At 39.0% G+C, this 21,679-nt stretch overlaps 2 protein-coding genes and 1 non-coding gene across 3 annotated transcripts; 1 reads left to right on the forward strand and 2 right to left on the reverse strand.

The window, feature by feature from the left end:
• Positions 1-286: 286 nt before the first annotated feature.
• Positions 287-7,110, reverse strand: LOC121503530 (basal body-orientation factor 1-like). Its single transcript, XM_041777990.1, is given in 12 exon segments — positions 287-816; positions 994-1,065; positions 1,900-2,004; positions 2,164-2,242; positions 2,245-2,656; positions 4,254-4,398; positions 4,990-5,060; positions 5,159-5,239; positions 5,317-5,460; positions 6,445-6,510; positions 6,588-6,840; positions 6,921-7,110. Coding segments are annotated over 12 exon segments (1,569 nt in total). The 5' UTR covers positions 6,965-7,110; the 3' UTR covers positions 287-719.
• Positions 7,111-9,296: 2,186 nt separating this feature from the next.
• poldip3 (polymerase (DNA-directed), delta interacting protein 3) lies at positions 9,297-19,977 on the reverse strand. The gene is made up of 10 exons (XM_041778536.1): positions 19,886-19,977; positions 18,064-18,173; positions 17,133-17,560; positions 16,974-17,018; positions 15,043-15,120; positions 13,030-13,251; positions 12,742-12,819; positions 12,235-12,364; positions 12,030-12,096; positions 9,297-10,446 (listed from the first exon to the last, which is right to left on the reverse strand). Exons 1-10 carry the CDS (start codon positions 19,951-19,953, stop codon positions 10,230-10,232), a joined length of 1,443 nt encoding a protein of 480 aa, XP_041634470.1. The 5' UTR covers positions 19,954-19,977; the 3' UTR covers positions 9,297-10,229.
• A 476-nt stretch (positions 19,978-20,453) lies between these two features.
• Positions 20,454-20,607, forward strand: LOC121504023. The gene has a single exon (XR_005991407.1). It is a non-coding gene; the product is annotated as a U12 minor spliceosomal RNA (small nuclear RNA).
• Positions 20,608-21,679: the final 1,072 nt, after the last annotated feature.

Consider the following 21,679-nt stretch of genomic DNA (forward strand, 5'->3'; position numbering starts at 1 on the left):
GTTGCACTGTAATTAAATGCAGCGATGCTTATGTATTGTCCCTGACAAATAAACGGATAAATTAAATAAATAAATAAATAAATAATAAAATTCGAACAATTGTGTGCCACAGTAACAACACTGAAAACATTTTACTCACAAAGAAATAATTCAAACATATAAAGAGCAATGATTTTAGCCAATTTTAGCTGAATTCAACCTTTGTAAAAAAAAAAAACCAAACCAAAACAAAAAAAAACTTCAATTAAATTGATTTAAATCAATGTCATCACCTGAAATACTAACCTGACACGCCAGATGGATTTGCAAGTGAGAAACACGGACGGAAACGGGTGTATCCATCTGCTTTGCAAGGTTACTAAAACACATCAGTTTCAAAACTACAATGGATTTTAGCATAGTGTGTATAATTATCACATGTGATTTATGCTCTGTGTTTAACTGCCCCAGCATCCAGTTTAGTTTTGTTTATTCTCTAAAGCATATTTTGGGATCAAAACTTCAGAAAGTAGTTTTTTTACAAGAGATAAAAATAGAAAATATCTTAAATAGATAAAACAAACTTAGAATACTCACAAGATGTGAATACATGCACATTAATATATATAAAACAGGCCTAAACAGCATTAATGTTCAACAGTAAACATGATAGACTGTCTGTGGGAAGTGCTTAAAACAAAGGCAAAAGCTCAGTGTGCTCTGCAGAGGTTAAACAGAGGTCATGTGGTGTGAATATCCGGTAGACTGTTTGGGTTTGGGGGCAGAGCAGGCTCAGGCACCTCTGTGTTGAAAATCGCTGGGGGCTCCTCTCTAACTCTGTAAGACAGTCATCATTATGCAACAATAAAATACAACTGTCCCATAAATCAAATGTTAGTACATCACACGACTTATGCTTTCTAAACTAAACATGAAAATGTTGGAAAAAATAAATCTGATCGTGCTTCTTAATAGCAAAGCTGAGGTTTAATTGTGTATTCTTGAGTTTCTTACCCGGCAGCATCGCTGTCAATGATGCTGTTCTTCTCAGTGGATGCAGATAAAGCCATATGTTGGCTCACTTTCCTATCAAAGAGAATACAGAGTTGCAAGTGAACAAAGAAATTAAAAGTGTAGCAATGTTGCAGCACTTTGGCGTTTGTTCACTCAGATCTGCAGCCCGTCTCGGAAATAGGGATGTCACTTTAGGTCAACATGATTCCCATGGACTTGAATACTGCTAACAGACTTTTAAGACTCACCAAAAGTTCTCTGTTTTGAGATGTATTGCAGCCATCAAATTCAAACTGAGCTTCATAAAATAGTAAAATGTCTCAGTTTAAACATCTGACATGTTGGTGATGTTCTACTGTGAATAGAATGGGTTTATGAGATTTTCTATCATTGCATTCATTCATAAAATTATTTTACACAGCGCCCCAACTTTTTTTGGATTTGGGGTTGCACATTTTAAACACGGATATGGATGCTATTAATGCAAAAGTATCTCCATTTTGTAAAGAAAGCTTATAAGCTCTGTTGAGCAATAAAAGTGAAAGAAAATCAAGGAAAAACCCCCGTCCAATACTCCTGATACCTTGTCATCTCCCCTTTCCTTGTTCCTTGTCTATATTAACAGCAAATATTCCCATAAATCCTGGCACATAACTCTGCAGTTCAGTCTGATTTAACGTTTGTAACCAGGCTTTTTCTTTATTGTTTTATAGCATCTGGGTGGGAAAGAAAAAAAAGAAAAATTGGTCGAAGAACCGCTGAAGCTTAATGGCATCCTCTTCATGTGAAGTTTGGCCTCAGTGAGGTTAGAAAAGTAGAAGTTTTCTGTCCATTTTCATGAATTAACACTGTGCAGAAATACTTATGAATATTTTATGAAATATAATATTGGAAAAGTGTTATTACCTTGTGGCCCGTCCATTCATTTTAGCAAAGAGAAGCCTTAGCACTTGTTCCTTCTGCTCCCAGGTGAGATCTGAGATTTCGACTTTGCTGCCTGGCTGATGAGTCCTGTAAAAAGAAGATGAAACCAAAGTCTGGGCTGAGACAAACCGAAGTGTGTAGCAGTTTGAGGACTGAGCTTAAGACTACTTACTGCTGCTAAATCTTGATTAAAAATAAGGATAAAACAGATGTAGAAGTTATGTAACTCATAGGAAGTGGACCTACCATTGTGCAGCCGCCTCCATGTCTGCATACACAGAGTTGGTACTGCTGGGGCTTTTATGAAAGGTGCGGATTGGTGGAACTTCAGCCTTCCGGCTGTGGCTTCTCTCATCCTCCAGCGGTAAGCCTGCTGTGCCTCTTTTTTGTACTGCAGCCTGCTGGCCGTGATTTCCTCCGTCACCTGAGCCAGGGCCTCGTGGAAGAACTGTTCCAGCTCTGTGCGCTGCTCCACAATGATGCTCGCTAACCTCTTGATGCGCCCTAATTCCCTCTCTCGCATGGCAAGGACCTTCTGCAGCTTCTCCAACTCTACCTGGCTGGCCTGGGTCATAACTAGAGTCTTTTCTTTCTCCCTCTCCATCTCTCGCTTTGATTCCTCAGCTTTTACCTCCAAGGATTTCTCCAGGGATGCTACCTTGGCCTTCAGGTGAGAGAGCTCTCCTTTCTGGGCCTTCATCTGAGCTGCGTTCTTCTTTACAGTCAACTCAAATGTGTTCTGAGTGAGATGACAGAGGAACAAATTGTTAAAATGGATGACTTTATTTACCAACACTAGTAACTTGCAACTACCACTGACCACTAAGAGGCTGAGTAGAAGGTGGGAGGTTGAGCTAAGAGGGACTACAGACAAAAAGACAGAGGGTTGGCAAACAACACAGAAGGAAAATCCACCTAAAGCAGTGATCATTGAAACACTTTAATCAGGAATGACTTTATGTTTAATCATTTTTTCAGAAATCCTCCTGTAAGCCATTATTAGCACATATTAAGCATGTTAAACGTGTATGTATCTGTTCAATCTTGATAAAAACTGCCACTTTCTATGGAAACTTCTGGCTTCAGGTGTTTTGAGAGTGCAATTTTCCTGCTTTGGTTTTCCATTTATCACTACACAGCACTGACAACAGCCACAGAAATGTTAAGCTCAAAAATTTCAGTCGCCCCCTTGTTGCTGGCTGCAATACAGGGACTGATCTCATTGTTGGAGCCTAAAAATTGCATACATTTGAAAGTAAATATATATATATATACAGAAACACATTATCTAGACCAGTTAAAACAGGGGTGTCAGACTCAGCCACAGCAGGGGCTGGAATCTGAATTTAGGTATAATCTGAGAGCCTAACAGGGTCAGCATTTAATCATAAACTGTCAACCTCATTTTCACCAGTAATAAAATATAGGGGGGAAAATTAGCACAGGTGATACATGATTTTGAGATTCAAAAAGTCAAAATTATAAGTTTAAAGACTCAAAATCTGAAACAAAAAGGCCAAACTGATTTGTTCAAAAGGTAAAAACACAATAAAGTTTTTAATAGGCAAAAACATGAGCTAGAAAGTTGAAATCATGAGTCTAAAAGGTAAAAATATGGGATTAAAGTCAAAATTAGGATCTGAAACAGCCAAAACATGAGATAAAATTCAAAATCATAAGTAAAAAAGGTCAAAAAATGACTTAAAATTTCAAATTGTGGGTTTAAAAGGTCAAAATATGATATTAATAGTCAAAACCATTGGTTAAAAAGGTGAAAATATGGATTGAAATTTGAAATTGTGAATCTAAAAGGTCAAAATGTGAACTACAAAGTCAAAATCTTAAGTTTAAGTTGTAATTGTTAGATGCAAAATTTAAAATATGAAATAAAAACACAAATTAATTTATTTTTCCACATTACTGACATTTTATGTAATTATTTTTACTCTTGAATTTTACACATTTTTACTTAAAGATATTTTATATCATCAAGGTTAAGTTTACTTTTTTATACTGGAGTAATTCTGCAGACCTTGTACCGGTGGGCCAGTTCTAATAAAAATATGAACTGATCTTGCGGGCTGTAAAACTGTGCCCCTGGCCGGATTTGGCCCCCGGGCCTTGAGTTTGACACCCCTGATTTAAAAAATTTATTTGGTTTATTTAAAAGTTTGACCCCCAAAGTGCCTGCTCATTAAAAAAACGTGCCCTTGTACAAATGTAGTTGATGACCCCTGACCTAGAGTACATTCTGAGCACATCTGACAAGTTCTTTATCACCGAAATGACCAAAAATGCCGGCGAATCTATCTAGACACTTCATGGTTCAAACAAACCTTGTCCAGCATCAGGGATGCGTTTTCCTTTGTCAGTGAGTTTCTCACTTTTTCAAGCTCTTCTGTCTCTTTTATGTGATATTTCAGCGCTTCATTGAGGCGGACGTTCTCCCTGAACACGGAGCGTAAGGAGTCGTCCAACTGCCTAAACAGGTCACAGAACAAACAAAAGTTATTAAAAAACCCTGGGTTAATAGCTCTTACAAGAAGAAAAACAAGAGTTTGTTTATATTCTAAGGTAGCCTGTCTGTGAAAATGTTAATCTTACCTGAAAGAAGTCCAAAAAGTAACATGTGGAGTTCCACAAGGTTCAGTATTAGGACTTGAGTTAGTTAAATAAATGATATTTGTCTAGAATCTTATACATTGGAATTTGAAGTGTTTGCAGATGACACACATTGTCATTGATAAACCTGCAGGACCACACTGGTATCATTGGTAAAGTTCTGTAAGCTCCAAAACGTACTAAATATAGCAGAAGTACTCATCTCATTGCCTGAAGTGTAATAATCTGTCACTTTCAAGCATGCATTGCACTCTGTTCAAGGGCGGAAAAAGATGCGATCACTGGCTTCACTGATGTACACTGCCTGAACATGAACAACCGCTGTGGTTGAGAAAAAAAAAACATTATTCTACCTTTATTTACATGCACAACACACATGACTGAAGTATTTCCTCCTTACAAGCAAAGCAAATTAGAGAAGAGTTTAAAGAATAGCAGAAACATGCTTACGTGATGGCTTCACTGTGGGCTTTCTTCACAAACACAGCTATCCTCTCCTCAGCTTCACTCTCCAGCTGAGCCTAAAGAGATTTCAAAACTCACCTCATGTTTCACAGTCACAAGCTAGTTTTAAGGTAATCTTTATTATTAATAATAATAATAATAATAATAATAATACCTTTTCCTGTAAGAATTTACACTCCATATGGTTCAGGTTTTCCTTGAATTCCTTCTCAGCAGCAGCCTTGCTTTCTCTCATCTAAAACAATACAAACAACATCATTACTGGTCAACAGAAAGGAGAACTCTTTAATGAGAACTATCTATGATACTCACATCACTGAGCTCCTGCTCCATCTGATATTTCATCTTCTGGAACTCCTTTATTTCCCTAAACCCATCCTGGATCCTGTCAAAATCACTGGACCTCTTTCTGAACAGTTCCTTCATCTCATTGATTTGGAGAGTGTAATCTTCAGCCTGTAAAGACAGCCGTATAATTAGATCCACAAAATAAGAAAAACTAGGAAAGAATTACATTTAGCTCCATATTTCGATTTCATAAACAGAATTTCAATGCAGATGTGTAATTTTCAGAGAAATTAACATTATTTTCTTTTCTAATTTTCATCTCTGTAATCGTGTTATGGCTCTTTCCTAGTAACATTTACGTATCCAAAGGCACTGATAATTCCCTCTTAAATAAGAGGCATACATAGAGTGTCATCAGTTAATCCAACACCAGTTTAACTGTGACACCGGTTCTGTGCATTGGGAAAAATAAATGATACACAAGTTATATCTTTTGGCTGTGTTTTTCTACCTTTCTGAAATTTTGAAAAATCGAAACATGTAACCAAGATTTTTAAGAACATAAACATTTCAAAATTTAAAATTGTGTTTGTGGTTTCTATTTACTTTTGATTTCATCTATTATTAAAAAATCCTTGAAGTCACGTCTTCAGAGTTGAACACAAACAGTGACATGTAGACATTTTGCTCAGTGCACCTGTCAAAACATCAATATCACGAGTATTTTTTTTCCTGTGTGCGTCCATTTTTAAATTAACAGCATGGATTTCACCCCTCAAACTGTAAATATTTCAAGCGATTCATTGTGATTTCAAAATGTGTGTACTAATTGTGCGATTAACTCGATTAATATTGACAGCCCTTATTTTTACTTAGCATTTCCACTAACATTGGGATTACCTCTCCCAGACGTGTGGTATATAAGTTTGACATAGTTCTGATTGTTGCTATGTTTTATAAAAAATAGGATGATCTGTCAGATTTAAAAAATCTGTTTGGGAAAATGCCCATTTTATTTTTCTGGAGATGGAATTCAGGGAGGCTTTAGCATCCCAACAAAAAGTCTAAAGTCGCCTTTTTTACAGCTCATATGAATCATGCTTTTTAGGCTGTATTTCTCTTTTAGTGGATGTGTTTCTAAAATGCACTCACCTGCTTGTTTTTCTCTTCACGCGCCAACAACTGTTGAGTTTTGAGACTTTTTTGCAGCATGTTAATCTGTCAAAACATGATAAAGAATAATTAAACAGCTCAATAACATTTGTTGTTAATGATTTACATGAAGAAACTCAAACCTCTTCCTCTTTAGCAGCTTCTTGTCTGTTCATAAAGTCAGTCATATCGATTGAGTCCTTCTCCGCGCGGTACAGTTTGTTGGTGAGCTCCTCGTTAGCGCGTGCCAGCTTGTGGCAGGCCTCGCGGTACTGCGCGAGCGACTGCTCGGTGGCCTCTAACCTGAGCTGCCATAGAGCTGCGTTAGCTCGGGCTTTCTCCATGTCAGACTCCCTGTCCGCTTTAGACTCCTGTTTGGAGTCTTTCTTTCCCTTCCTGAGACAAAAACACAAGAGGAGGTTTAGTCGGAGTTCCTGATTAAACAACAGTGAAGAAGAAAGTGTTCCAACTCTTACCCGGCTTTGGCCTTCTTTACTTTGGTGACTTTCTTCTTCGGCATGACTGATAGCTGCTAGTACAGGCTAAACAACAGCAAAATAAGCTGTAGGGTAGTTTCAAAGCTCGCCTGTCTGTGATGTTAGCTCCTGCTCTGAGTGCTTCTGTGGTGTTGTCGCTAAGGAGACGCTGTCACAGAGAAGAGGTCATATTTCCTAACCTTGCCTTTCATTGTAGCATTTAAAAGGGTAACTAAACCCCAGAGTTAAGGCTGAAGTAGGTCACATCTACCCTAGCTTTAAAAAAAAAAAACACCATCAGACTATTTCAGGCCTGAATGCTTTTAACCCCTACTTTATTTATGCATTTATTATTTTTGCACTAGGTCACCTTAACACTATATTCTCACCTGTATTTGTGTATATGCCCTTTAAAGTGCTCTACCCATCTACACTACATGGACAAAAGTATTTGGCCACATCTGTTAATTGTTGAACTCCGTTGTTTCAATCAAACTTGTTACCACAGGTGCATAAAATCATGCACTTAGCCATGCAGTCTCCTGGGTACTCCACAGTCAACTGTAAGTGATATTAGAAAGTGGAAGCGTTTAGGAACAACAGCAACTCAGCCATGAAGAGGAAGACCACGTAAAATCACAGAGCGGGGTCAACAACTGCTGGGTGCATGGTGCTTTAAGTCGTCAAATTCCATAGCTGAAGAGTTCTTAGCGTCCACTTGCATTAATCGAAGCACAAAAAATGTGCAGCAGGAGCTTCATGGAATTGATTTGCATGGTCATGCAACCTCGTGCAAGCCTCATATCATCATGGAAGGGGTTGGATGGACTGTGGAGTGACAGATCACACTTCTCAAATGTTCTGGGTGAACATTTCATGACTGCATTTGTACCAACTGTGAAGTTTGGTGGAGGAGGGTAATGGTATGGGGCTGTTTTTCAGGGTTTGGGCTAGACCTATTATCTCCAGTGAAGGCCAGTCTTAATGCTTCAGCATACCAAGACATTCTTGACAATGCCAGCCTTACAACTTTGTGTCAACAGTTTGGGGAAGGCTCTTTTCTTTTCCAATATGACTGTGCCCCAGTGCACAAAGCAAGAAATATAAAGAGATGGCTTGATGAGTTTGGTGTGAAAGAATTTGCCTGGGCAGACCTCAATCCCATCAAGCAACTTTGGGAAAAACTGGAAGGGAGACTGCGAGCCAGACCATCTCGTCCAGCATCAGTCCTTGTCCTCATAAATGCTCTACAGCAGTGTTTCTCAACCCTGCAAAACCACAATCTAAGTGGTGAAAAGTGGGAGAAATGGGTTAAAATGGCAACAAAAATAAGTTAAAAGTAGCAAAATGGTCAAAAGCAGCAAAAAAAAAGGGTGAAGAGGGACAAAATAGGCATAAAGTGGCAAAAACTGGTTGAAAAATGGGTGAAATGTGACAAAAAATGAGTTACACGTGGCAAGAATGGTCAAAGGGAGGCAACAACTTTGTAAACAAATGAGTGGAATGTGACTAAAATGGGAAAAAGCAGCAAAGAGTGGCAAAATGAGAAAAAGTGGCATCTAATGGGAAAAGGCGGCTTAAATTGGTGAAGTGGCAAAAAAGGGAGGAAAAAAATAGAGGTTGACAATTAAAGCCTCCCGTATAAGTGTGGGAAACAAACTGATTGAGAGAATAATATTTCAAATTAAGACAGAAAAGAGCCACACATTGAGTATCACTGCTCTACAGAATAAATGGGCACTAATTCCCACAGACTCCAAAATCTTTAGGAAAGCTTTCCAAGAGTGGAGGCTGTTATAGCTGCAAAAGGGGGCCAGCATTTAATGAATACAATGTCATTAGTCCCTGCTGGTGTTTGCCATAGATTTGCCATATTTGGTGGTGGTAAGACTTTTTGTTCATGTAGGTTTTCATTCATCCAGGTCACAGTTATCCAAGGCTTGATCCAAATGGGCAACTTGACTCGGTTGAGAACGCTTTGCCTCCTGTTGACATCTCAGGTTCTTGTAGTCCACTAAATTCACATCTGTCTGCTCATACGCTTTTACCAGTCGGAGGGTATCCTTCCTGAAATGCCAAGCAAGATATCTACAAGGTGGACTTCTTGAAGATGTTTGGCTTCTCCAACAGAAGAAGCCTTTTGGAGGAGAGGTCCTCAAGAACCTCAAGCAAGTCTAGTATTTATAGCGTGTTCATAGTGATTGTGGAGGATCCAATGAGCATGAGGGATAAAAAAAGAACTGATCACCTTAACTTGTGATCAGTGGATATGGGTTTTTGTAAGTTGGGATAATGCTACACATCTATCAACTCTCTTTCTCAAAAATGCATCAGTTGAGTAACAGAAGACTTAAAGAGGAGTCTGAAGACAACACGTACAAAGCTAAATGTTTAATGACAACATTTCACAGACAGATCTGATCTCTACTCTCTTCTTCACTTACAAACCGAGAAAGCAACAAAAAAGCCATTTACAGTCCTGGAACATAAACGTATCCAACATACACCGGGAAGAATTTTAACATGTCCTGCTTGAAATGTGTACAACAAAGCAAAAACCAGTCGCACAACAACAACTGGTGCAGCAATAATGGAGAAAATAAACATAATATGACAGTTTGTTAGCTGGTTTCATGAAAACACTGTGTTATAGTTTCTGCACATCCCTGATTCAGTTAATGTCTTAAAGGTGTGCCGCCGTTTCCAATGTCCTTTTCCATCAGATACATACTAAAAACAGCTGGATTATTCTCTTTACCTCTTAGTCTTTAGATCATTTTATGCATTCAGGAATTCTAAAAAGAGATGAACCTTATGATTGAACATGCCTGTGTGGACATTCAAGGCCTTAAGAATAACAAAACCCCTCAATTATGGCATTACTTAGTGTCAGAAAGTTATCTTTTTAGCTCTTTTTCCACCTCTTTAGGGATATGTCAATATTTTCGTTAAACCCAAGTATTAAAAACTCATAGGAGCTATTGTTAATGTGACAAAAAACTTTAAGAAAATTCCCAAACACCTGATTTAATCCGGCATCCCCCACCATGTTGCATTAAAATAACAAATATAATTATGCGTCCTTCAGTGGTGCATCTTAAGAACAAACGCTTGACATTTCAGTACCTAAAAACCAAAAATCAGGATGTTCTGTCTCCATTAAGGTGGTCGCATTTATCAAATGTGTACAAAATCAGTTTCTAATGAGAGGATGAACGGCTGCCTGCTGTCACAGTGAAAATGAAGGTTTGTATGTGAACACTAAATGCAGAAACATGTTTATGAACAGAATTATTCACACGACACAAGTTATATCTTGATGCGGAAGGCGGTGGCCTGTGAGCTTGGCGGCTCGGTGGTGGAGGTGGACTGTGTCGTGGATTTGAACAGAGCTTTGAGGATGGTCTGGGGGTCCACCTCCGGAGTGGGCTGAGAGGAAGCTCGCTGACCCGCGGGGCGAGACAAGGACGGGGGCAGACCGTCTTTCTTTGTGCCGCTGCCTGTGCCGGGAGTGTCGCTCAGCCTCCTGTATGAGTCAGCGAGAGGAGAGATGTCACATTTAGTCAGATAAAATGATGCTGAAGAAAGCATGGCATTTTGAGAGCTGTGTGGAACATGCACGTCAAAAATCATAGACAAAGATCTGATTATTAATTTACAGTAAAATCTGGAATACAAGTCATGCTGGTATATAAGCTTCAGTCTGTTTTGGGGGTCTGCCACAGGTGAAAAGGTTTAAACTATCTACCTCCTTAATGAATCTCAGTGTTTAAAGCAAAATTAAACAGTATTTTTTAGCTATTTGCAGCAACAGTATTATATCAGGAATATTACAAAGTTAAAATAGATGACACTTTAAGTGCTTCTTAAAAACAAACCTATAAAAAGGTATACCCAACTCATGTCTGTACACAAGATCACAGAAAAATGCTCTCTGCCATCGCTCATGTAGTTTTAAGTTTCATTTCTCTCCTGCTGAGTTGCGTCAAGCCGCCACTGACGACACCACATTTCCAGATGTGAGCATTCACAATTAAAGCACTTGAGAAAAACAGCAACTACAGACTTTTATTAAAGACAACTTGGCAGAAATAGCGTGTTTGCTACAACACTGAGCTCAGGATAAACTGAGTTTATCCGCTGCAGCTCACAGCTTGTGTTAAAGCTCTAGACAGGCTGACGGAAACTCAACGCAGGAACTAAAGGCTCTGCCAAGCAAGCATACTTGCCATATGTTGCCCTTATTACATTACATTAAACTTCTAGAGAAGAGAAAACATGTTTTACCTGTTTACTGTGGCATGTTAACTACACTGACACTAGGAGGTGGCATTCAGTTACTGGCCTCAAAACTTAGCCCACTACTGTGACTGGCAGTTTGACCTATCAATGGTGTAGATTTTTGCCTTTATTTGTGCGCTACAACACAACAAATGATGGCTTCAATAAAATCCATAAAAGTGGCAAAAATAATACCAGTGATGGTATTGATGCTAGTTTACCACACACCCCTGGTACTAAGTTTGTAATCCTGTAAACCTTAGTTGAGCTCTCATCCCATAATAACACTGATTGTTACGAAGAATGGACTAATAACCAACATTTCTGCTAACCTCCTCCTGTCACTTGTTTTTGATGGAGGAATCTTTCCACTGAAACAGGTGCTCCATGAGGTCTATTTACTTAGCAATATACAACTCTCTCTTTAAATTGAGATTAAGATCTTCTGATGGAGAAAAGATGGTAAAAAGTGGCGCTGGCAGCCCCCTCTGTATCCCAGCATGCTCTGCATCAGCTTGCAATAAGAGATGAACGAGGGCGATAAAATTGCATGCAATTAGGTGATGGCTAAGTTCTGATGATCCAAAAATTGCAGCGCTAAAAAAATCTCTTTCCTCAATATGCAGCCCCCTACTCAACATTTAAAAAAGGTGTTCAAAGTGCGTTGCATGCATCAATTTACATAGTAAATTTTGTAGGGCAAGAGACAAAGCACGAAAAGAACAGTGTATGGGTGTGTTTGTTTCAGTTTGATTCTGCAGGATTAGGGTCTTACATAAAGGTCTAACATATGTAAGAAAGGAGAAAGAAGTTTGCAGGCTCACTTACAATAGAATAGGCTGATCAGAAGTGATGACGTTTCCCTGAATATGAAGGTTACACTTCATCGGTTGCCCTGGGAAGAGACGGGAGGAAAAGATCAAATGGATGATTCACAGGAAGCTTTGAATCTCACTGCTGCTGACGACATCTGACCCTGCTCTTCTTCACACACAATCATAACCCCAAAACCTACGGCTATGTTATCACTCACCGTCGAGGCACCGGTTGTTGTACTTCCTGTATGCGCTCACTGCGTCCTCTTTACGTACAAACACCACTTCAGCGACACCCACTTTCACCAGCCGGGCTCGCTTCAAGGCACCGCAAACACAGAACAACTCCTGAGTGGAGACATGGACTGAATGAGTGATGATAATACTACAGTGCCAAACAAAAATTGTCAGAATGTTTGAGTTTGATATTCCGGATATTTAAGATACACAAAAATACAGATATTCGGACATATTTTATTTAAAAACTGCTGCGAGAGAGAGCACTGTCTAAATTGGTAACATTTCTGTACCATACTGGTGCAATTTAGACAGCATTCAGCAATTTTTGATGATTGAGAACAAGAAATTTCCTAGGTATATTTGCTATGGTTCCAAAACAGCTATCAATATAGTTGTTTTTACTAGTTTCATATCTAATATCTAAAGGCCCATATCTTGACAAGCCTGAAACAAAAAGAAGATTTTTGTGAGAAAGATTTACTCACCACTATGTCCTCCTCTGTGACCCGTGGATGCAGGTTGTTCACTGTTATTTTTGTCCCCTCCAATGGACTGAAAGCAGGCTGGAAATAAATACAAAAACACCATAAGAAGGGTACAAAAGTAATAAAGAAGCACAGAAGTTCTCAGTATGCAGCAGTCCTAATGAGTGGTTCTTAAACACCAACTAGCCTGGATGGTATTGATCAAAAGGCAACATAATTATTGCATCAAACAAGCAGGCAATTTCCCAATTCTACTGGTTAATAAATGATGCCGAAAAAGATGGTTACCTGTGGAGGAGTGGGAGCTGCTGTGCTAGACTCTGCTGTGTTTTGCTGCAGAGTTCTGGAGACGGGCTGTAAGGCTGCAGCTGAGGACCGGGCTGCAGCGGCACTCGTGTTGGGCCGGGTAGGAGCCACGGGGACAGGAGGGCGTGGAGCTGTGTAAGCATCGTTTTTAACCACCTTGGTGATCGGTGCCGACATGGAGAACGTGGAGCCCAGCGTGCCAGGCTGAACAAAATAAAAGAATGGAAAATAATTAGTGTAATCATTCAGACCTTCTGACTTTAGGAACAAAATGAGTCAATATGTTTATATGTACAGTTACAATTATAGCTTGATTAGGCCAGATAATAGGACAACTATCTTTCTCTCAGTGAACAAACACCAAGGGAGAACACATTTATAGACAGAAGTATGTCTGACTCCTCTACAGTATGTAGTGGTTTGCCACCTTTCAGCCAGGTCGACTGAATTGCGTCAAAGACCAAACCGGTCTGGTTTGACTGGTTGTATGTGGAATGGTGAAACCTGGACCCTCTTTGCATGTGTTGTTTTCTCTAAAGGCACACTCACACTACGCCCAACTGCCCTGTACTGTGCTGAAGCACAACTGTCCCCCCTCTGCAGTCTCCTGCTGGCATGCACTTACGCTGCTCCAAGACCAACTCTTGTACACACATGATCACAGCGTCACGTAACACATGCATGGCTTTTTTTACAAGAAGTGTGGTTGTAGAGCGGGCATGGTGGAGAACAACACAGAGAGAATGACTGCAACTTTACTGACTTTGTGGCTTATTCAGAGTCATTTTGATTGAATGCAACCCGTTAACAACTCTGGATTTTTGATTATACAAGGTGAGGTATCCATTTAGATCAAGTGCATGTAATGCCACTCTTGTGTTTGTGCACGAACGGTACCATGCCCACGCCCAACTCTTCCATCTGCACCTGGGCCGAGGAAACGTGCCATGCTCAAGTAAAGTACAAATCATTCACACTAGTCAAACAAATTGGACCATGGGGATACATTTGAACAGGACAGTGCAGATTACCTAGTTGTTTTCTGCCATACATTCTTCTACACATTTATGCTGTTGACTTCAGGGTCAAAGCCCAATGTGAAAACTATGGAGTATGTTTAGAATGTCAGGACCAGTTTCAGGCCAAATGAGGTAAATTTGTGCTTGAATAACTTGATCCCAAACCAGATTATCCAGGTGTGTTAGTCAGACTTTAAGAATTCATCTTTTTATGGTGTCAGTCAGACTAGCAAGTTAAAGTGGATTTTAAGACACTTTTAGTCAGACTAACACAGTGGTTCCCAAAGTGGGCTGAGGGACCCAATAAGGGGGCGTGACATAATGACAGTGGAGGGGGGGACTGCAGTTGCAGTTCAGGTCCAAGATGTTGTCTACATTTAGGATTGGAGTGGAAAAGGAGCACCTAATGCTAGGCAGGACAGCCCTGACAACACTCCTTCCTTTTGCAACATCCTGCCCCTGTGAGATAAGATTTACTGCTGCCCCAATCAAGACATAAGAAATCAAAGCTGGTCATTGAAATGTAACTGAGAGCCGCAGCTGCACCCAAGACTCATCTCTAGCATCAAATAAGCCCATGACAGTCACTGAAGTTATGTGGGACTGGGGGTAAATCTTAAAGGTGTTCATTAAGTTTTTATTTTCAGGGAATGTTCATCTTCAGAGTCGGATCTTTAAAACTCTGTTTAAGGGGATGGTTGTTATTGCTACAAAATTTTAAAGTTTAATGGTGTAGTCGATAAAAAAAAGGGATTCATTTGCAAATATCATGACTGAAAGTGTTTTCACTGTGTGTTTACATATTTTTCCATGTTGATGTTTATAGTGAGGGGTAGGGGGCTGCACAGGAAAAGTTTGGGAACCACTCGACTAAAAGAAGAATTCCACCTAATAGCATCATTCTAACTTACAGACTGTGTTTGGATCGGTTTATTCTGACTGTATATTAGTTCAGCTGTCAAGTAGTAGTCCTTACCCGTGATTGGAGCATACTGCTAGCTGTTGTGATCTTCATTTGTTTGTTGGCGATGCCGTCATGATCATTTGAGTCAGGCTGTGGAGATAAAACAACTCATGTTAATAAAAGAAGACATTGTGTCCATCTTCATCCATCATATCCACAGCTTCTAGTTGTTTTCTATTATTTCAATATTCCAGTGCTTTCATCATAATATGACAGATAAAAAAATGCTTGCAAAGTGAATATATATAAACTAAAAATGACTCTGTGGTGCTGCTATCTGTCTCTGAGTCTGTGGTAACAGATGCTTTGGCCTTGTCGACACATAGCTGGGTGTTTTTGAAAGCAGAGGTTGATGTCCTTGACGAAATTGTAGCTGTCTAAGAGCGCTGCTTCGCCCACACAGAGAAGGACAGACCACCACTGGCGTGGCGTGCTCTTTGCAGCACGCAAGAAGGTGTTGTTGAGTTTTCATGTGGATGAAAGTATTTGAGAACAGTGTGTGTGGATGGGATTATTTTAAAAAAACAGAAAAGGAAAACCTCAGTTCTTAAAAAACACCTGCCTACACCTGGACTAGGCCTTTGTCTAAAACATTTCAAATCAGCCTTAATTCTGCTGCTCTTTCCTCATACATGTTTCCCACACTCATAGCTGTGTGATATGATGGTGGTACTCTAGTTCCAAAAACACCATTAGCTTGCTACAGCCTCTTCCTTATATAATATTTAATAGAAGCACTTTTCCAGTACTTATTTTCTTTAATATCAGGCCAGTTTTCTCTGATCTGGCGTCATCACAACAACATGTGCTGAGAGGGCAAACGAACAATGTGATACAAGACTCCTTGTGCTTTAAGCTTTAAGAACTGAACTGATATTTCTATGATATGCAAGTTTAACACATCAACACCACATATTTTCAGTGTCTTTATTATCACAGTAATTCCAAACATCTCTTTTGCTGCTCACAGCTGACATGGTGCAGTGCTTCCAGACTGGGTACATGAGACGCTGCAGTGACATCACTTGATTTAATTTCTGTTTGCATGTTAACAAGTCAGGGCTTTCTGGCTGCCTGCATGACCACGTCTCCCACGCAGAGAATGTAGAAAGCAGAAAGTTTCCTCTATTTTTTCCATGAGCTGCATGCATCTCTCAACCAAAAAAGCCCGGAAACTTATCAACAGATGGCCTCATTTGTTTTAGTAGATATGTGTGCTCATATTGACATAGCTTTGCAATGTGGTTAATGGTGACCCAGATGATGACAGTAAGGCAAACATCTAATGAAGCTGTTCCCTAAATGTCAACAATCAGTGAAGCTTTCTGTTTCCACATCAGTAGGATATGTCACTAGGAAGATAACAGTACAGCTATGGTTTGTGCTTTTCAAAGTAAACGCCCAGTTAAGCATTTCTGTTTAAAAACTCACCTTGTTCATACAGAATGCTTCCCTTCTGATTATTTTTGCCTCTGGTTATTCACTGAATCAAGTCACATGAAGGGAGATTTATTGAGGTCAAACTTATGAAGAAAGACAGGGCTGTGACAGGAGGAAGATACAGCCACGGCAGCTGGTGTAAAAGCCGTGACGTTGGCAGGACGCAGAAAAACACGCACCCAGTCTGAAACAGAGCTAAGCTACTGTAGCCTTAAAGAGCTAGAGCGTGGGAGTACTGCTATGTTACTTGAATGATTACATCAATGCTTCAATTAATCAACCTTTATTTGTATAGTGCCCAATCCTAATCAATGTTATCTCAAGAGCAGGTCTGAACCTACTTTTTGTTGTATTATTTACAAGGACCCAACATTAATCCACCATGAACACAGCACTAAGTAATATTTTGCAAAGTCATAGTAGCAAAGAAAAGACTGTCTTTAAAAAGGTAAAATCTCAAGTAGAACCAGCCAACCCGTGCAACACATCAAAAAAGGCTTTACCTGTGTGGCTGCACGTATTCCTCCTGACATCCCTATTGGTCGTTGCTGTTTTAAAAACAAAACACAGATTAGGTTTCAGCGAGTGTGTTCATGCACTTTTTTCAACCAACATTGACTACACATACTGTAAAAGTAAGCATCTACTTGTTCAAACCTCACCTGGATGGTCTTCGTTATTTTTAGTGGTGGTGCAGCAGCTGTTTGTGTCGGCGTCCCTCCAATGCTCCTCTTCAGGCTTAGCCTATCTCGAGCGTCCATCACTCTCTTGTTACTACCCAGCTGTGGAGTAACGCTGCCTCTCACATTCAGTCCTTGTACATTACGAGTGAGTTGCCTCAGATTCCCCCCTGCGAGGTTGTTGTTGGTGTGGATCTGTATTTGTGGCATGTGTGTCTGGCCCTGTAGTGTGTGCGTTATTGCTGGCTTTTGCGTTGTCTGTACTGGGACGTTGATCTGAATCTGCCCCTCTTTGCGTGAGTTAATCATCTGACGAGCATCTTTCACTCCTCCCGCTCCTCCTTTGCCTCGGATTTTGAAGCGGGCGTCTTTCTGACCCAGCATGTCTCGAGCATCTTTTACTTGAAAACCTGAAGGGAGAGGAGAGGAAGGTTTTGTCGGGAAATAAATCACTAACACTAGAAAATTAAAACTTTTGAGTCAGCTGAGAGTGGTCACAATACCAGAATTTAATCTTGGATGTGATTCAAGAGCAAATCAAACAATATCAATACCAGTTTGATACCATATCAACAAAAATAGAAGTCCTGTACACACACTTGTAGGTTATTTTTCCTTTTAACACACCAAAAATTGTAGATGAATTCTGCTCAAAGTCTAAATTTAAAAAAAGTAGTCAACATGCTGGTATTAGAGTGTTGCCTAAGCAATAAAATCCAGACAGTGTGCAGGTGATCCCATGCAGTTTTTATAGATTTATCCCTCTTGTATTTGCCTTTCCTATTATACAGATGTTTTCTTAAAGCTTTATTATATTTGTATAATTAAGACAATTAAAATATCAGACACTGTATGGTTTTATACAACTTTTCATGTGTCTTAATGACTTTGAACAGTCATGTTAGCCCCTTACCTGGTCCTCCTCCGAGCCGCTGTCTAACATCATTGACCCCTATTCTCTGCCGGGCGTCAAAGCCTCTGCTAGCTCCTCCTGCTCCTCCTGCTCCTCGTCCAAACATTGGTCTGAGAAAGAGAAACATTTAGGGTTCTTTAAATTCATCCATAGTTTCATCGCATCAACTGGGATGATAATGTCAGTTCTTTTAACTTTTAAAAACTCACTCGAGAGCACCACTAATTGCTACAGAAAAGTTTCATCACATAAATTATTATGCAGTCTTAAACTGTTGTAAAGGAGGCACGGACCCTCTTTATATATGTGATTCCAACCCCAAAAAACTTCAGCTAAATTGCCTTTTATCAACAAGTCCAAAACTTTTCTACTCTTGTAAAAGTACAGTTAGTTTGGTTAAAATTTACTTAAGTAAAAGTAAAAGTCTGAGTCTATAAATCTACTCAGGTAAAGGTAATTTAATTCAAAGTTTACCCTGAGTACTGTGTAGCTACTGAGGGGTTGTGCATTAAAATAATAATTTTCTTTATTGACAAGAACAACAAAAGAATAGATCTCCAACCAGGTTTATCAGCTAAAGTCACACATCTTTAACAAATTAAAACACACATTAAAATTGACAGTGTTAATATAACTCATATATAGTTATATTAAACACTTTAAACATAATTATATTAGTCCAAACAACACACAGTTAAACTACGCTTTAAAGTGTTAATTATTTACAATATGACAGAGGGGCAGTAACTTATGAAACTCTGTGGTAAGGTGGATCTTCTCTGACAAAAATAAAACAGAGTCAACCTCAAAGCAAGGCAATACATACTGATAAACAGTATGCTTTTATATGAATAATGTGTTCAAACTCTAACTCGGTGGATAACTTCATTCATGGTGCAGATGTGTCTCACATCAAAAAACAACATCAGTCCACCAGAAACATGACCAGAAGAACCCCTACAGGGATAACTGTACAAAAGAGAACATCCAAACACAACTAAACACATATTAAACACAAAATACCAACATAGAAAACAGTTAAATTTATGCAGACATGATATAAAACCAAATACATGAATTAAGTAGGGAAGAGTAAACACTGAAATTCTGTTAGTCTTCTATGTTTTCCTCTCTCTTTTCTAACATGTTATTTTCTTTTTACCCCACTATTACTGTAAAGTTTATTTACAAACTATTAGCACCAACTGGCTAATATCTGGCTGTACATAGCTGGTATACTGTAATCTTGCCGAGCTCCTTCTGTTGATGTTACATCATGTTATGTCTTTGTATGTGGATGCAGTACCTTACCAAACGGGAATTAAATGAATAAATTACTTTTGTATTCTTCTCATTGTGCTGCATCTTATTTTCTTTGTACTGAGAGCCACGGCCCTAACTTCAAACACCACAGAGAGTGATAAAACTTGTTTTGTTGCACATTTAAATATTAGCTCGATGAATAGCTACGCAAGACTGGAGATGCTACATACAGCAGCTAACTGCTCATGGCTTCAGAAGACTTAAAGTCGAGAAAAATTATAAAAGACACGATAAAAGACATGCAAAAATCTGAAAAGTGTTTTTAAATGACCAACCTATATTTTCAAAATCCCATAATTTCAGGTTTCAGAAGTAAAGGCCTGTGCTAGCATCTGATGCTAGCGTTTACGGCGTACTTAACGTTAGCTTTAGTGAGCTGATGTTAGCTTAGCTCAATGGCTATTAAATGTCTCCGTTCTTCAAATGCTTATAGAAATGTTTATGATAGTTTTGACACCGTTAGTAGCATAAAAAGATAAATTCTGTAGCATTTTGATACCTTTTAGCTTGAGCCTTGACGTTAATACCGCGCTGTCGTATCACTTCATCCAAAGAGACGTCTGCCATTTTCTCGCACCGCCGCACAGCGCATGCGTGCATAACAGTCTTAACAAAGACTGCGGAAGCCGAAATGCAATTATAAATTTCTTTATTTTCCTAAATATATACTACAATTTGTTGTTGTCATACGTTAAAAAGACGGCACAGCTAACTATGTTATGTTATGCCACAAACTCATACACAGACTGTTTGGATTAGCCAACTGTTCACAGGGGGGGAAGTGTACTCTGCGATTGATTAATCATGTCGAGTTTCGGAATCCGGTAAGTCATGCCTGATTACCCGTGAGCCTTTGCGATATAATAATTTGCCACGGTTTTGATGTAAAGTGTTATTTGTCGGTGTTAAAACGTATCTCCCGTTTAATTTAGCTCATAAGACTACACAAAACAAATAGAGATGGTGTTTGAAAGTGAGATACTTCACTTTGTACGTTGATTGAGTCACACCCTGACTGAAGACACCAGGGCACTGTAGTATAGACGGTCTTCGACTATCTACTGGTCATGCCTTAAACTGATGAGTAAGGAAAATAACGACGCGGGGTGACGCCCGTGTCCTCGTACATTTAACGAGATGAATTTTTGAAGGGGTAAAGGTCTGCCTGCTGAGGTGACTCGCCTACTTCGTGAGATGCCTCGTGGGACTAGGACCTTCCCCGAATCCCCTCTCATGTGAAAGTAATAAAAGAAAAAAAACTAACGGAACTATCTCAGTATACTGGAAAGTGTCCTGATACAACATGTGAAGAGATACAAAGCAGGATGAATAGATGACAGGGGAGTCAGAAAAACGTAATATACACCAAAACATATATAAAAAATGTTTCTTTAGGCGCCAGGAAGCAGAGAAATTGTGATTACATTTGTTTAATGTATTTAGCTGGCATTCATTCCTTTTACCTAACTCTGCTTTGGTAACATTTATGAGTGAATGAGATTGAAATTTTATAGATTGCTTTTTTCCCGTGCAGCCTTTCATAGACTTCAGTCTGCAGCCCAGTATGAGACCTAAAAATCCCCTGTGGTTCACAACTGAAGAAAAAAGCAACCATGACATAAGACTAATTTATTTACCTTTTATTTACCATATTTTTGTTAAAAAAGAAAAAAAAAAAACAGGGGATATCAATGCAAATGCTCTGCTTTCTGAACATTTTACATTGCTTAGAACATGTTTATGGGGTCAAAAAGTACAATATATGAGCCACTGTCATTTATTTTGTTTTATATAGGCATCGGTAAAGCCACTTAAATTTTCTTTTCCTATATTTACCCCTGTAAACATGCTTTGTGTCCCAGGAAACTCTTCCCATTATCATCAATGTCTCCAAAGACATTGACAAACTCTTAAAACGAGGAGTAAGCTGCAAAGTAAGATTTTTATTGAAGTTAAATCATGACACTGCTGTATACTTCAAACTAAGTAAATGATAAAAAAGGTGATATGAGTTAAAACCTCAGCATGTATTTTGGTATCCAGGCTAAAATGACACGTCATTAAAAAAAGTAAAATAAAAATGACATTTGTATCTCTTTTGATGACATTAACATTAATATTTTATAAATGATGTAACAGCTTCTTTCCTTTAGGTTTTGTATGCCATACTTAAAAAAAATAAAATAAAAAAAAGTTTCAAAACTGAACATTAACTAATGATATATTTTTTTAAATGCTTTAAAAATCCACCCTTTGAATAGAAAACAACTTCTTAACAACAATAAACCAGATA

The sequence above is a fragment of the Cheilinus undulatus genome, linkage group 21, assembly GCF_018320785.1.
Source record: "Cheilinus undulatus linkage group 21, ASM1832078v1, whole genome shotgun sequence".
Lineage (NCBI taxonomy): Eukaryota > Metazoa > Chordata > Actinopteri > Labriformes > Labridae > Cheilinus > Cheilinus undulatus.